The sequence below is a fragment of the Cnephaeus nilssonii genome (genome assembly GCF_951640355.1).
Source record: "Cnephaeus nilssonii genome assembly, chromosome: 7".
NCBI lineage: Eukaryota > Metazoa > Chordata > Mammalia > Chiroptera > Vespertilionidae > Cnephaeus > Cnephaeus nilssonii.
Window position 1 is genome coordinate 76,166,764 of NC_137078.1, and position 15,266 is coordinate 76,182,029.

Sequence of the window (15,266 nt, forward strand, 5' to 3'; positions counted from 1 at the left end):
AGTTGAATGGTAGTTTACCAGGGGCTGGGGAGAAGAGATGGAGAGATGTTGTTTAACCTTTTGCACTCGGGTGTCGAGTGTGACTCGACACGGTTAGCATTAGAATAAAGGAATCGAGAAAAAAGCAAGCGAGTGCAAAGGGTTCATAGATATAGAATTTCATATTTGCAAGATAAAAAAGTTCTGGAGATCTGTTTCACAACATTGTGAATATATGAAGATTAGTGAAATGTACACTTAAAAATGGTTAAGATAGTAACTTTTCTAAAAAAAGAAGCTCTATAACATTGTCAGAAAAACAGTCCTGTTCCCTGTTCTCCCCACAGCTGCTTTGCCCCACTCCAATGCAGGATCTGACTCTACCTTGGCAAGAAAAGACACAGAGAAAAGTTAAGCTTGTGTGGTGAAAGAAAGTCTTCATTCTGTCCCTTGGGAAAACATTCACATACTTCTGTTAATTTCACACAGTATAATCTAGTTTTCATAACTCTTTCCCATCCACTGGGTGGTTTTATTTTGTTTTAAGACAAGAAGAATTGCCAATAGGAAAAACCCTAGGGCTTACTTCTGCAGGATAGATCCCTTAATGACCAGCTCCTCATCCAAGTCCGCTTCATTAGCCATGAAGAGCAGCCTCTTTCCTGTGCTGTCCACTCCAATGAAGTCACGCTGCTCCACTGAATCATACAAAAGAAGGATATCAAACAAAGACATTTGCTTTGCCTGTATGACTAAGACAGGGAAGAGGGTACCTGCTCACATTTCTCTTGGAACCAAATACAGAATACCAAATACAGAATTGAGTGTTATATAGCACATACTCATTACAATGTTTAAAACATAGGCAGTCAAAAAATTTTTATTGCTCTAAAGGATAGTATTAGGTTAACTGTGAATTCTGACTAAGTTCTATAGATTAAAGTATTGTGTCAATGTAATTTCCTATTTTTAGAGATCTGTCCTTTATGGAGGGGGTGGAGGGGAAAGGACACACATTCGTGTATTTTTTTAAAAAAATATATTTTATTGATTTTTTACAGAGAGGAAGAGAGAGGGATAGAGAGTTAGAAACATCGATGAGAGAGAAACATCGATCAGCTGCCTCTTGCACACCTCCCACTGGGGATGTGCCCGCAACCAAGGTACATGCCCTTGACCGGAATCGAACCCGGGACCTTTGAGTCCGCAGGCCAACGCTCTATCCACTGAGCCAAACCGGTTTCGGCACATTCGTGTATTTAAAGGCAAAGGGAATGACGCCTGCAATTTATTCTCAAATAGCTCAGAAAAATATTACATATACATTAAATATGCATATGATATATATTGAATATAGGCTATGAAAGAGAGAATGATAAAGCAAATATTAACATTTGGGTGCAAGATATATAAGTTCTTGCCCTAGCCGGTTTGGCTCAGTGGATAGACCATCAGCCTGGGGACTGAAAGGTCCCCAGTTCAATTCCCCAGTTCAAGGGCACATGCCTGGGTTGCGGGCTCAATCCCCAGTGTGGGGCGTGCAGGAGACAGCCGGTCAATGATTCTCATCATTGATGTTTCTACCTCTCTCTCACTCTCTCCCCTCTTCTCTGAAATCAATAAAAATATAGTTTAAAAAAGATATATAAGTTCTTTATACTATTCTTGTAACCATTTTGTAAATTTGAAATTATTTAAAAAAAAAGTGAAGGCGGTGGTGGATATGTTAATTAGTTTGATTATGGTAATAACTTCACAATATCTATAAATACCAAAATATCACCTTGTAAACCTTAAATATATAATTTTTATTTGTAAAAAATAAATTAAAAAGTTTTTAAAAAAGAGGGGCAGTCAAGCTAGTACTTAACCACCTAAGTGGATTAACCACAAGCCCACCGCCTGGCACAAAAAGAAAATACAAGAATTTCTTTCTTTGAAATAATCAGCTAGGTCTGCTCACTGTGAAAATGGGAATAACATTATTTAAGGACATCCGCATTCAACCAACATTAACTATATGTCTACTATGCACTAGATTTTATGCTGTGTATGGGAGCATTCAAATAAAATAAGGTACATATTTATTAAATGTACAGAGTTATCTGGTAGATAGTGATGTTACAGGCTGCCCTATTATTGCTGTTTTCTGTGTTACATTTCTTCACCCCAACCACATTATAAGCTCTTCAAGTGCAGGCTTATGGTTCCTTTAAATATAAACCCAGTACAGTGTTGGACACTTAACAAAATCTGCTAAGATCTGTATAGTATCTATCTATAGCTTGCAAAAGCATTTTCAAATAGAGGCAGCATAACATATAGTTAAGAGAGCCTTTGAAGCCACACCACTTGGGTATGAATACCACATACTATTTGTATGTCTTTGAGCAAGATACTAAACCTCTCTGTTTCTCAGTTTCAGTTGTAAAATGAGGATAATAAGGACTAAATAAGTTAATACATGCTTTCATTTAATCCCCACAAAAATCACATAAAGCAATGATTTAACACCAAGGAGAAAGTGAAAGTTGAACTCGAGGAAATATTTTTATCTCTAAAGATGAATTTATCTGCCTCCCATTGACAGGCAATGACTACCATATAATTAAAAATGCTTCCCTGTCAGCTTCAGCTGTCTCTATACCAAGAACCAAATGCATTACTCAAGTGTATAATGTGTTTAGCTCAGTGGCTAAAGCATTAATTTCTTCAGATGGTGTCTGGTCATCTTATCATACGTAGTGTCTGAATCTGAATAGGGAGAAGCTACCATTAAAAGTTATGTTATTTTTTTCAGTATCTAAGATTAGTGAACTCCAAAGAAGGAAGGGGGTAAATAATGCCAATCTGAAGGCAAGTTTTATAGGGACTTTCAATCAAAGCTAAAAACTGCAGAGAATTTCAAATGCCATACAGCAGCTTTGACATATATCAATTCATTCATTCATCCACTTCATGGAAACTTGAGAACATAACAAAGTCTGCAAAGGTCTGATTATGAACCAATATTTTAAAAAGAAGCACAGAGATATTATTTTTGGATGTAATTTGGAGTGTTTAGCCTATCCAAGTCCTTAGGCCCACAAAAACCCGAATGTCCCGGGAGCAGTAATTTTTGACAAGTCCATTTTTCAGTTTTGGTGCACTTCAGTTATATTCCCCTCACTCTCAGGCCCCACTTTTTGTATTTGCTTCTTTGTAGCTACCATAGTAACTGGGACCTCAGAATATGATATAAATTAGGGATACTTGGAAATGTTTCTGTTCTGTGCTAACAAAGTGAATTCCACTTTGACAGCAGAGCAGGTAACATTAGAATGTTCATCCTAAGAAGAAAGACCACACAAATAGCGTTAAGAAAGCAGTTAAAACTATGACGTTCTATTTTTAAAAATCTGTCATATTCAACTATTCATATTTTAGTCATTTTTTTTTTACTTCTTTGAACCCTTCTGTTTCCTCTATAGTCATTTACTTATCCATTCATTTATTTAGCTAATAAATATATTTGTGTACCTCTTCTGTGACAGGCATTATGTTTGCTATGTAAAGAGAGGCCCAAGTGACTTTAAAAAATATAAATAATTGAGGGTAGCCTCTAGCTAACAGCTAGCTAGAAACTGAGATTCTCAGTTCAACAGTCCTCAGGGAACTGAAATTCTGTGAACTAACAAGTATGCTTAGAAGAACTCATTTCCTAGTTGAGCTTTCAGATGAGTCCTCAGTCCTGGATGACACTCTGATTTTAGCCTCATGAAACACTCTTGGATAATTATGTCTCTCTTTAAATTATGGGCATATAAAATCTTGATAAAAATGAACAGTAAATTACAAAAAAAAAAAAAAAAAGAAAGCCCCAGCTATGGAGTAGGAAGGCATGGGTTCAAGTTTTGATTCTACCACTTATCTCTGATGTAATCTTGAGCAGCTATTCACAAAATGCTATTAGGCTAAATAGATATAAAAACTTGGTCAATAACATACTATCTAGCTCCATTCACTGGATTTTAGCTTCAGAGCAAATCTTGATTATCTCTGTTTTCCATATCTTAGTTTAGTGTATATATATGTATGTATATATGTATATATGTGTATATATATGTGTATGTGTGTGTGTGTGTGTGTGTGTGTGTGTGTGTGTGTGTGTATATATATATATATATATATATATATATATATATATATATATATTGTATGTCCTAAATGCAATGACTACATCAAAATGTAAAGCATTTGTAGGACAGGGAGCTGATTTCATAGCCATTACCCTGTCTGCACAAAAGTAAATTGCTCACCTCTTTCTTTTCAAACATCATGTTTTAAAATATATTTTGCTTTAAAATATATTTTCCTATAACTGAGACATTGCTCCTTGTATTTTGCACATGCTCCTATTATTGTACTTATCACATTGTGATGATGAATTCTAGGCACATTTGAACATAATTCTATATACTTGTTTCCTCCATCACAAGAACTTCAGTTTTGAATAATGCAGGGATTTCAAGTCACTTCTGTTGGATATAATTAGGAAAAAAAGGGCAGAGGAGAGAGTGGGAATTGAGAAGAGGAAATAGATCAAGCAGAAGCCCAAGCAGAGTAGAAGTTTTCCTTTGCAGTACAGCTTTAAGAAAAATGAAGGAAGCAAAAGAAACATAGGCTCAAAACTGCCGACCAATAATTGTTAGTGTAGAGGGAACTAAGTTGATTGAGAGGTGACAGCTTTCACTCGTATGATTCTGAAGCACACTAATATATACTGGTTCTAGTCTGGACCAAGACTATATAACTCTGAGAAATGGAGAGGAATATGAGAAATACTACTACAGTAAACTGGGTTAAACAAATTTTTTCCATTTCAAATATCCCAAGAGACACAGTGGAATTACAGAGATAACAGTCAATAATTTATATCATAACAGCATAAAACATTTGCACAGAGGAATATATCAAAAAGACAAGCCCCTTAATAAACATGTTATCTGTAATACAACAAAATAAATATTCCATGTTCTTATTGAAATTGAGGAAAAAAGGAAATTTTTTAGCTTCTAACAAGCAAGGGGTGGTAAATGGGAATTAATGATATTTATGCATCATTACAAGTTTAAAATATGTATGTTTTTATATCACTGATATTCTCTTTATGTAATGTTAACTGTTTGATTTTTGTGACTGCAAAAATTACATATATGAGGCTTCCATTAGTTCTCTCAAGATCACAGTTTCTATCCAATTTTCCCCTTCAGGTGTCAGGTTTCTCAAAATGCCCTATGATTAGGGAGGGTATAACAAACACTTGTCTGTCTATCCTTTAGATAGGGATATTATATGGGTTTTTCGCCCATTTATATGGGCCTTGTACCTAGTTCTGTGCTTGATGTAACACATACCCAATAACTGTGTTACACTAATCTGTTGACCCATTTGCTCAATAAGTAATACTAAGCAAATGGTGGAACAATGGCTAAATACTGACAAGTGGCAGATTTTATACTTCCGTAATGGTATCCAATGCTGCAAAAATCAGTAAATGGAATTTTCCAGAGTTTATATACCCCATTTCCCTGAACAGCTTAGCTGGGTTTCTGGGTCCCTCTTGTACCACTCAATCATCTAATTCCTTTTCTGAGAAGTTGATACCTTAAAAAAGCTTCAGAAAGCAGAGCCCATTTGAATCACCAGAAAAAGTTACATGTGGTTCTTCCAAGGAGGCTTGTCTAGACATTTAGGCTGCCACAATTAATTTCCCTATAGACTTAGAAGCTATAATGCAAACAAAAGCATTTTGATATTTTGTGGTCTATAAAGGGTTACCATTTTACATAAAATATCTAAAAATTCCCTTTAAAAATAATGTAGAATGCTCGCAAAGTTATTAAATGTGATTTGTTAGGCTGCAGGACCAAATTACTTCCCATAGGAGTATTTCTAAAATATATGTGGAAGTGATAATGATTATAAGAATAACAATTACAATTTATTAAGCAACTGCTATGTTTTAAGGAGCAAATAGAATGCTTTACAAACATCTTAATTCTCACCAAAAAAATCCTGAAAGGATTCAATTTCACTTTACAGCTAAATAAAATGAAGCTCAGGACGGTTAATCTGCCCATTATCATACAGTTTTGGGGCATTGAAACCTACATAGTCTGAACAGAGCCTCTGCTCTTAACAGCCATGCTATAGCAGTAGGTGTTTATTTTAAAATTGAAAACATTTCTAAACATAAATTAATAGACAATGTAGTATCAGTCAAAAAATCATAATAGCCCTAGCCGGTTTGGTTCAGTGGACAGAGCATCGGCCTCCGTACTGAAGGGTCCCGGGTTCAATTCCAGCCAAGGGCCAGTAGGTACCTCGGTTGCTGGCTTGATCTCTGGCCCTGATAGGGGCTCATGTGGGAGGCAACCAATCGATGTGTTTCTCTCATATGGATATTTCTCTCTGTCTGTCTCTCCTGCTCCCTTCTACACTCTCTAAAAATCAATGGCAAAATATCCTCTGGTGAGGATTAACAACAACAACAAAACATTATAAATTATCGCTCTTTATAATATTCAAGAGAATGGTAAGTATTGTGATTTATGCGAACCTGCAACCTGGTATGTGCTCTGAAGGGAATTGAACCCACAACCTTTTTGGTGTATGGGACAACGCTCCAACCAACTGAGCCACTGGGCCAGTGCTGTTTTGTTCATTTTATCCCCATGCTTTGGCCCAGATATGGCCTATGGATTCATGCAAATTATACTCATGAATCCAACTACAGACCAGACTCATAGTTTTAGGATTTAAACTGCTAGGGCTTGAATCTTTCTCTTACCTGGGAGGCAATAAGAGCTGCTTTTATAGGCAGATCCCTAAACCATTCAATACTGTAATATCTACTGACTGTTCACCATGAGCCATATCTGGGCCAGAGCCTGGGAATAAAATGAACAAAACAGCCCTGGCCCAGTGGCTCAGTTGGTTGGAGCCTTGTCCCATACACCAAAAAGATTGTGGGTTCGATTCCCTTCAGGGCACATACCCAGGTTACAGATTTGATCCCTGGTCAGGGGGGCATATGGGAGGCAACTGATTGATGTTTCTCTCTTACATCAATGTTGTTTTTTTTCTCTCTCTTTCTCCCTTCCTCTCTCTAAAAATCAATAAAAACATATCTCTAGGTGAGGATTAAGGGGAAAAAAAAGAAATAAAAATGAACAAAACAGGTGTGATCCCTGCTCTCATGGAGCTTACAGTCCAGTAGAAGAAGGCAGAGCTACCATATGTAGGTAAACAGGGGATATAATTTCAAATTAGAGAGTCAAGGAAGGCCTCGCTCAGAAAATAATTTGAAGGCTAAGTTGGATTTAGAGTGAGTGTGTAGTGGGAGAAGAGGGCATAGACAGTATTTCAGGCAAAGAACAACATGTGTAGCAGCCTGCAGCAGGAAAAAAAATAGTCTAAAAAATCCAAACATGAATTTGATCCTGTCTTCCTCAGTATCTACATCTCCTACAAATCTTCCAAGAAAGTGGCAAGGGGGGAAAAGATGGCTCTGGAAACACCTAACCATAGCCATTCTCCTATAAGTCAGTACATGATGATTTGGAAAACTTGGACCTAGGGGATCTAGACTATTAAACAAAATATGATAGAGAGGGGATTAGCTGTTCTGTCACACAATAGCTGCCAAGAAGCAGGCCAAATATATAGTCTGAGAAATTCAGAATTCTTTAAAAAAATGTTCATCACTAAAATGCATAGCATCCCATGGGAGGAATTAAAAACTCAGGTATTTAGGTGAATCTTTCATCTTCAAATATAACAAAATATAGAAAATGAGAAGTTCAAAATTTCATGTTAAGAATGACAAATCTTTCTAAACCATAAATCTAATTATGACATTCTCTTGTTTAAAATTCCTCAATGGCTCCTCACTGTTAGGGATAAAGTTCAAACTCTTTAGTATGATCGCTGTTTCCTCTTCACTCCCATTTCCTGCTTCCCTGTCTCCATGTTCACATTCCAGTTAAAGAGCAAGTTACCAATATACATCATACTTTTCAAAGAGGATAGAAGAGCCAGCTTAAAGAAACTTCCATTGGCCAGTTTGTGACAACTTATGCATCAAAACACTTTCAAATGGATGGGCAGATAGATAATAGTTAAGTTCATTTAAAATAAAATTATAAAAAGCTATGTATTTATTTATTTAGAAATATTCTAAAACTTTATCATGAAATATTGCATCCAGTGAACTACAGAAAGAAAGATTACAAGATGGTCAGTGATAGATGTGCTTGTATTTAAGGCATTTCTGTTTCACTGATGTTGGCATAGTGTACTTCTGACAGCACTTCAGTTGCAGTAGTTCTTTAAAATAACTTCTATGCAAAATAATGTATGTATATACATATATGTATGTATGTGTGTGTGTGTGTGTGTGTATATATATATACACACACACACATATATACTGTATATGTATACACTAGTGTGTGTGTGTGTGTGTGTGTGTGTGTGTATACACACTGGAGGCCTGGTGCACAAATTTGTGCATGGGTGGGGTCCCTCGGCCTGGACGGCTATTGGGGCTGTCTCGCCCAGTCCCGATCGGGGCCAAATGGGGCCAGCCAGCCGGGGGTAGGGGGCGGGGAATGCAGGAGGTTGGTCAGCCGTGGGAGGTTGGCTGTGGGAGCACACTGACCACCAGGGGGCAGCTCCTGTGTTGATTGTCTGACCCCTGGTGGTCAGTGCACATCATAGCGACCGGTCGCTTAGGTTTTTATATATATACTAGAGGCCCAGTGCACGAAAATCGTGCACTGGGGCGGGGGGGTGTTTCCTCAGCCCAGCCTGCACCCTCTCCAATCTGGGATCCCTCTCACAATCCAGGACTGCTGGCTTCCAACTGTTCACCTGCCTGCCTTCCTGATTGCCCCTAACCACTTCTGTCTGCCAGCCTGATCACCCCCTAACCACTCCCCTGCCAGCCTGATTGATGCCTAACTGCTCCCCTGCCAGCCTGTTTGCCCCTAACTGTCCTCCCTTGCAGGCCTGGTCCCCCCTAACTGCTTTCCCCTGCAGGCCTGGGTCCCTCCCAACTGCCCTTCCCTGCAGGCCTGGTCCCCCCTAACTTCCCTCCTCTGCCAGCCTGGTCACCCCTAACTGCCCTCCCCTGCAGGCTTGATCGCCCCAACTGCCCTCCCCTGCTGGCCTGATCACCCACAACTGCCCTACCTTGCAGGCCTGGTCCCTCCCAACTGCCCTCCCCTGCTGGCCATCTTGTGGTGGCCATCTTGTGTCCACATGGGGGCAGCCATCTTGTGTGTTGGAGTGATGGTCAATCTGCATATTACTCTTTTATTAGATAGGATAGAGGCCTGGTGCAGGGGTGGGGGCCAGCTGGTTTGCCCTGAAGGATGTCAGGGTGGGGGTTCCCTTGGGGCATGGGGCGGCCTGGGCAAGGGGCCTGTGGTGGTTTGCAGGCCGCCACGCCCCCCCCGGAGACCCAAGCGGAGGCCCTGGTATCTGGGGTTTATTTATCTTCTACAATTGAAACGTTGTAGCCTTGAGCGGAGCCAAGCCTTCTGCTTGCTCCGTGGCGGCAGCCATTTCTGTTGGGATTTATGTATCTTCTATAATTGAAACTTTGTAGCCTTAACCCTTTGCACTCGCTTGCTTTTTTCTCGATTCCTTTATTCTACTCGGGATTTAATTTTTTAAATACCCCAGATTTTACAAAGCGCGGCAGTAGAATAAAAAACTGGAGTTTCTTTTCATACAAACTTATTTATTTGGATTTTTTTATATTTCAAATTATTGATACATTCAATACAATTCAACATACAAGCTGCTACTGATGCTAACCGTGTCGAGTCACACTCGACATCCGAGTACAAAAGTTTAAGCGGAGGCCTGGGCTGGCCAGGGTGTGCTGAAAGCTTGGCTTCCTCCATCGCTGGGGGCAACCCTAGCCTCCCGCTCTTTCCAGCTCCGTGGCTGCTGCCATTTCTGTTTGGATTTATGTATCTTCTATCATTGAAACTTTGTAGCCTTGAGTGGAGGCCTAGGCCAGCAAGGGCAGGCGGAAAGCTTGGCTTCCTCCATTGCCTGGGAAATCCAAGCCTCCCTCCTGCTCTCTGTGGCCATAGCCATCTTGGTTGGGTTTATTTGCATATTCTCTCCTGATTGGCTTGTGAGCGTGGCTTATGGGTGTAGCGGAGTGATGGTTAATTTGCATACTATTCTTTTATTAGATAGGGTATAGATATATACATATATATAGTCAAGATGTCAATTGAGTATAATAATACTTAAGAGATAAAAGCTAACATAAAATGTACTAAAATGTTCTAATACCAAGAAGAGTAATATAACAGGGCATTTGATTTTTAAAATTATTATAAATGTGGAGTCTATAAAATATACATCAGTTTATAAAATCTGGATATACAGTTTCTCTATCTAAATAAGTTGAAAAGGTTGAATAGAGGGAATTATGTAGTAAGCAAACCAGACCTTGCAAAAGTAGAAAATATATCAAGAACAAAAGGAATGACTGACATGAGGATTATATATAATAATAAGGTAGAAAGAGGATCCAACAGTTAATCTGCACCAGTGATCACCTAAACACAAAAAGCAGCTAGAAAGAAGTTTCAATGCTATAATGCAAAATTATAACTTAACCAAATGCCCTAAAGGAAAGAGCTAAAAATACAGACTAGATTACTCAAATCCTAGAAATGAAAGCTCTAGGTGGCTCTATTAATAGCAGGATGCTAATAAGCCATACATAGCTTCTAGTAATTTTAAGAGACTACATCAATATATAATAATGCCAGGACAATGGGTTACATAATGTTGGATAAGCAAAATCTAAAGAACTCATCATTCCTGGGGAAAGCTCCAGGGTAAAAAAGCATCATTCCAGGAAAAACTAAAACCTATATAAAAAGTGTGATCTTATAAAGCTTTTGGTCATAAGTTCAGTTATTAAAAGTAGCCCTGTCACAGAATCAGTGGTTCAGGTTTGAAATATTCTGGGAAAAGCAATCAGGAACTATGCCTTAACCAAAATTAACAACTAGTTAATAACCCAAATACTAAAACCTTAAATTGACTGGAGTACTTTTCCTTTTCTTTTTGGTCTATTAAGATTACTATAACTCTCTAAAGATTAAAAAAAATAATAACCTACTACTAGAATCTTAGGAAAATGTAAAAATATGTATCTTGTAATCTTAAGAAGACAAAGCACGGTTAATGACTATCTTATGTATTTAGGGTGATTGGACCATTCAAAAGAATCAACCATACTACATTTGTAGTAGTAATTCTAACTGCTTAAAGGTATCTAATTAAATTTGCAATCAAACTTTAAATATTTTTTAAAATTAGTTTTTCAATTAATTTTTTGTTTCTTAAATATATGCATTCCATTATTTAAGCCTTAAACACAATGCAAACAGTTCTGAATGCTCTGCTCTGCATACAAAAGCCTCTAGGACCTTACAGAATCTGATTAATAGTTATAATTTCTTCAAGTCAGCAACTGTCGTATTGGACTTCATGTCATCAACTGCTAGCACAGTGCCTGTACTGCAGTTAGTTTTCAATAAATGTTTTTAAAAGGAAGTATAAATGACAATAATAATTATAAAAACCCAACAAACAAATCAAACTGGTCTCCTTACCGGTTTTTTTTTTCCCCTTTTGACCTGGAACTGGTATTACGCTCTCTTGGCCTTTCCTCATTAACATGGCAAGTGATGCATCATGAGCTCTGAACAGGTCCACAACCTCATGTAAGGCAACATCTGTTATTAGGTCACAGCTCAGGACCAGTACGTCTGTCTGTCAAATGGAAAAGGGGAAAGTCAGTATCACAAAGGACAATGGATCACCCAAATCAGGAAAAATTACAGTGGCTTAGAAACATTGTGAAGATTGTATGTGTGGGTGACAGTGGGCAAGACAAGGAGTAGGGGGTGGGACTAAGAAAGAAAGAGATAATAGCACTCTTCAAATACTTGACAGTCTTCAGGAAGAACCAAATTTAACCTGAAGAGCCCAAGACCAAAACTAAGAACAGACAGGTAAAATATGAACAGAAGTATTTTTGGTTTTCATATTAACTTATGTCTGTCAATCAGAGCTAGTCAAAAAAGAATAATTTTGTTAGGAAATGAATCATTAGAAATTCTTGGGCAGAACCTGGATTATTACTTGTAGTGATTAATTTATCTAACACTTACTGAGCACTTACTTTATGCTCAGTCAGGTCCTATTCTGGAACTTGGAGGAAACTTGGACTGTGTATGTGCCATCCAGTTGGCTCAGACTCCTGGAGACCCTATGAATGAGTGATGTCCACAATGTCCTGTCCTCAATAACCCTGCTCAGCTCCTTTCGACTCATGCCTATGGCTTCCTTTATGGAGTCGATCCATTTCATATTTGGTCTTTCTCTTTTCCTGATACCTTCTATTTTTCCTAGCCTTTTCCTAAAAACCCTGCCTTTTCATGGTGAGCCTGAAGTAGGACAGCTTCAGTTTTGTCAGTTTTGCTTTCAGCAATGTTTCAGGTTTAATTTGCTCTAGGACCCACTTGTTTGTTTTTCTGGTGTCCAGGATATCCATAGGGCTCTTCTCTAACTCCATATTTCAAATGAATACTTTTTTCCCCCCTATCAGCCTTCTTCACGGTCCAACTTTTGCATCTATACATAGTAATTAGGAATACAAGGGTGTAGATAATCTTAGCCTTGGTTTCTAACGAGAAATCATCACTTTTGGTGATCTTTCTGGGACTAGAAAGTATTAAATGTGATTGGCTAAGAAAAGCTATTGTTATATTTTAAACAAATTTCTACCTATACATTCTGTCATATTTTACCATAAATGCAGAAAACAAAAGTCCAAAAATAATGAATTGGAAAACAAAATTCCTTAAATTACAATTTAAGTCAACTACATCAATGTTTCTCAATAACACACCTACAGTTTCCCAGAGGTACCTCAGAGAAAGGTGGTTTCCTACTGCCAAGGCAACTACTCTTTTATTAATTTTATTGTCTAGGCTTCTGTATAAGCTTTGGTTTGGAAAACAGGTTCTGCTACTTCTAAAAGTCTGAAAAACATTGTACTAAATTATTCCAGATTTAAAAATAAAGTGAATATCTGTATTCATGGAAATTTTTGTAAGTGGTTTCAACTTTTCTAAGATTTTAATTTAAAATCAAGTTCCTGTGTTGGGTGGGAAAATGGATGATTTCAACTCATATTCTACTACAGCAAAGGGTTGTGTTTGCTCAGAAAATAAGGCTCAATGTTTAGGATGCCTTGTCTTACTGCCTGAAATTTCTTATTCTGAATACACATGCTCCTCAACTTAGGATGGACGGGGTTACGTCCTAATAACCCCATTGTAAGTTGAAAATATCATCAAGTTGAATATGCATTTAATACACCTAACTTACTAAACATTATAGTTTAGCCTAGCCTACCTTAAACTTGCTCAGAACACAGTATCCAAAAAACACAGGTAACAGTACACTACAGAGTATTAGTTATTTGCCTTCGTGACTGCATGCCTGACTGGGAGCTGTAGCTCACTGCCCCGGCCCAGCATCATGAGAGAGTATCGTATTGCATATCGCTAGCCCAGGAAAAGATCAAAATTCAAAATTCTAAGTACAGTTTTTACTGAATGCTTATTGCTTTAGCACCAATGTAAAGTTGAAAAATCATAAGAGAAATCATTGTAAGTCAGGGACCATCTGTATAGAATCTGTACCAGAACCATCATTTCTTTTCCTTCATATAACTCATTACTTACAGCCTAAACAATTCCTTTTGAAGGCCTTATCTTAAGATTAAGAAGTTCAAATTTGGATTTTTTTCCCTACCCTTCTGCTTCTCTCTTAATTCTTAACTCTGAATTAAAAAAAAAAAAGTCCCTAAAAACATTATCTTTTTAGGGGAAAAAAATTGCTATGTTCACCATCCAGGAACCACCAAACATTAACAAATCAGCTCACATACATGCTAGCTAAGGAAGAAATAGCCTGAAGAATCCTACTTATTTTTTAAAAATATATTTTTATTGATTTCCGAGAGGAAGAAAGAGGGAGAGATAGAAACATCAATGATGAGAGAGAATCATTGATTGGCTGCCTCCTGCATGCCCTCCACTGGGGATCGAGCCCACAACCCAGGCATGTGCCCTTGACCGAAATCGAACCCGGGACCCTTCAGTCTGCAGGCTGATGCTCTATCCACTGAGTCAAACCAGCTAGGGCAAATCCTACTTCTTATAACAATGCTTAGAAAGACAGGGAGCTGGGACATTACTAAAGACATGTCATTACAGAAGTTGCCCCATCCTATATAATAAAAGGCTAATATGCAAACAGTCCAAACGGAGGAACAACCGGAACAAGTGAACAATCGGTCGCTATGACGTGCGCTGACCACCAGGGGATGTGCACGGAACATGGCAGGCGTTGGCTGTGGCGGGATGGTGGAGCAGGTGAGCGGGGGCACCAGACCAAGGTGGGGCGCTGGTCTCTGTCATTGGGGCGAGCCTCTGGTGGTTACTGAAAATTCTTTGCTCCCTCACGCTGTGGTCCTGCCTGGTGCTTGCACCTGCTGCTGGTGCTGGAGCTGCCGCTCACACCCACTGCCTGTGCCCGGCGTCGGCACTGATCGCTCGGTGCTGTCAGTGGGTGCAAGTGGCAGCTGCCGGCCCTGATCATCCCTGAGGGCTTCTCCACCTCCCCCTGCTCCTGAGGGGCGATCAGGACAGCAGCTGCCGCTCGCACCCGCTGCTGGCGCTGGTCCCAATCACTTCGCGCCTTCAGCGGGTGCGAGCATTGGTGCGAGCGTGGCTGGCGCCATCAGCGTGTGGGAGCGGTGGTGGCGGGAGTGGGGCTGCTGGCAGACAGGGGACCAGGGGCTGCAGCGAGAGGGGCTGGGCGGTGGTGCAGAGGATGGGCCAAGATCCACCCCTATGCCTACCGCAGCCTCCTGGCCCACAGTTCCTTTCAAGGTGCACGAATCCGTGCACTAGGCCCCTAGTTTCATTATAATGAAAATGACAGTTTGCTAAGGGAAAAAAATCTTTCTATTTTTCTAAGCTTCTCTAATAAGATGATTGAGATTTGCAAGCTGACTGTTCTTCAATAAATTTAATTTTAAAGTATACTCCAAAGTGAAGAAAATGACACCAATGGAGATGCCTCTTAATGGTGTCAATGTTGTCTTGGAAAATAACTGCTGTTATAAT

General features: G+C 39.0%; 1 protein-coding gene across 2 annotated transcripts in view; it reads right to left on the reverse strand.

The window, feature by feature from the left end:
- Positions 1 to 15,266, reverse strand: part of EIF2B3 (eukaryotic translation initiation factor 2B subunit gamma) — an 87,836-nt gene that overhangs the window by 45,290 nt on the left and 27,280 nt on the right. For both annotated transcript variants that reach the window (XM_079777703.1, XM_079777704.1), the window contains exons 4-5: positions 11,676 to 11,835; positions 566 to 677 (exon numbers count right to left, since the gene is read on the reverse strand). In XM_079777703.1, the coding sequence (XP_079633829.1) occupies positions 566 to 677; positions 11,676 to 11,835 (272 nt within the window). The remainder of the gene's footprint in view (positions 1 to 565; positions 678 to 11,675; positions 11,836 to 15,266) is intronic.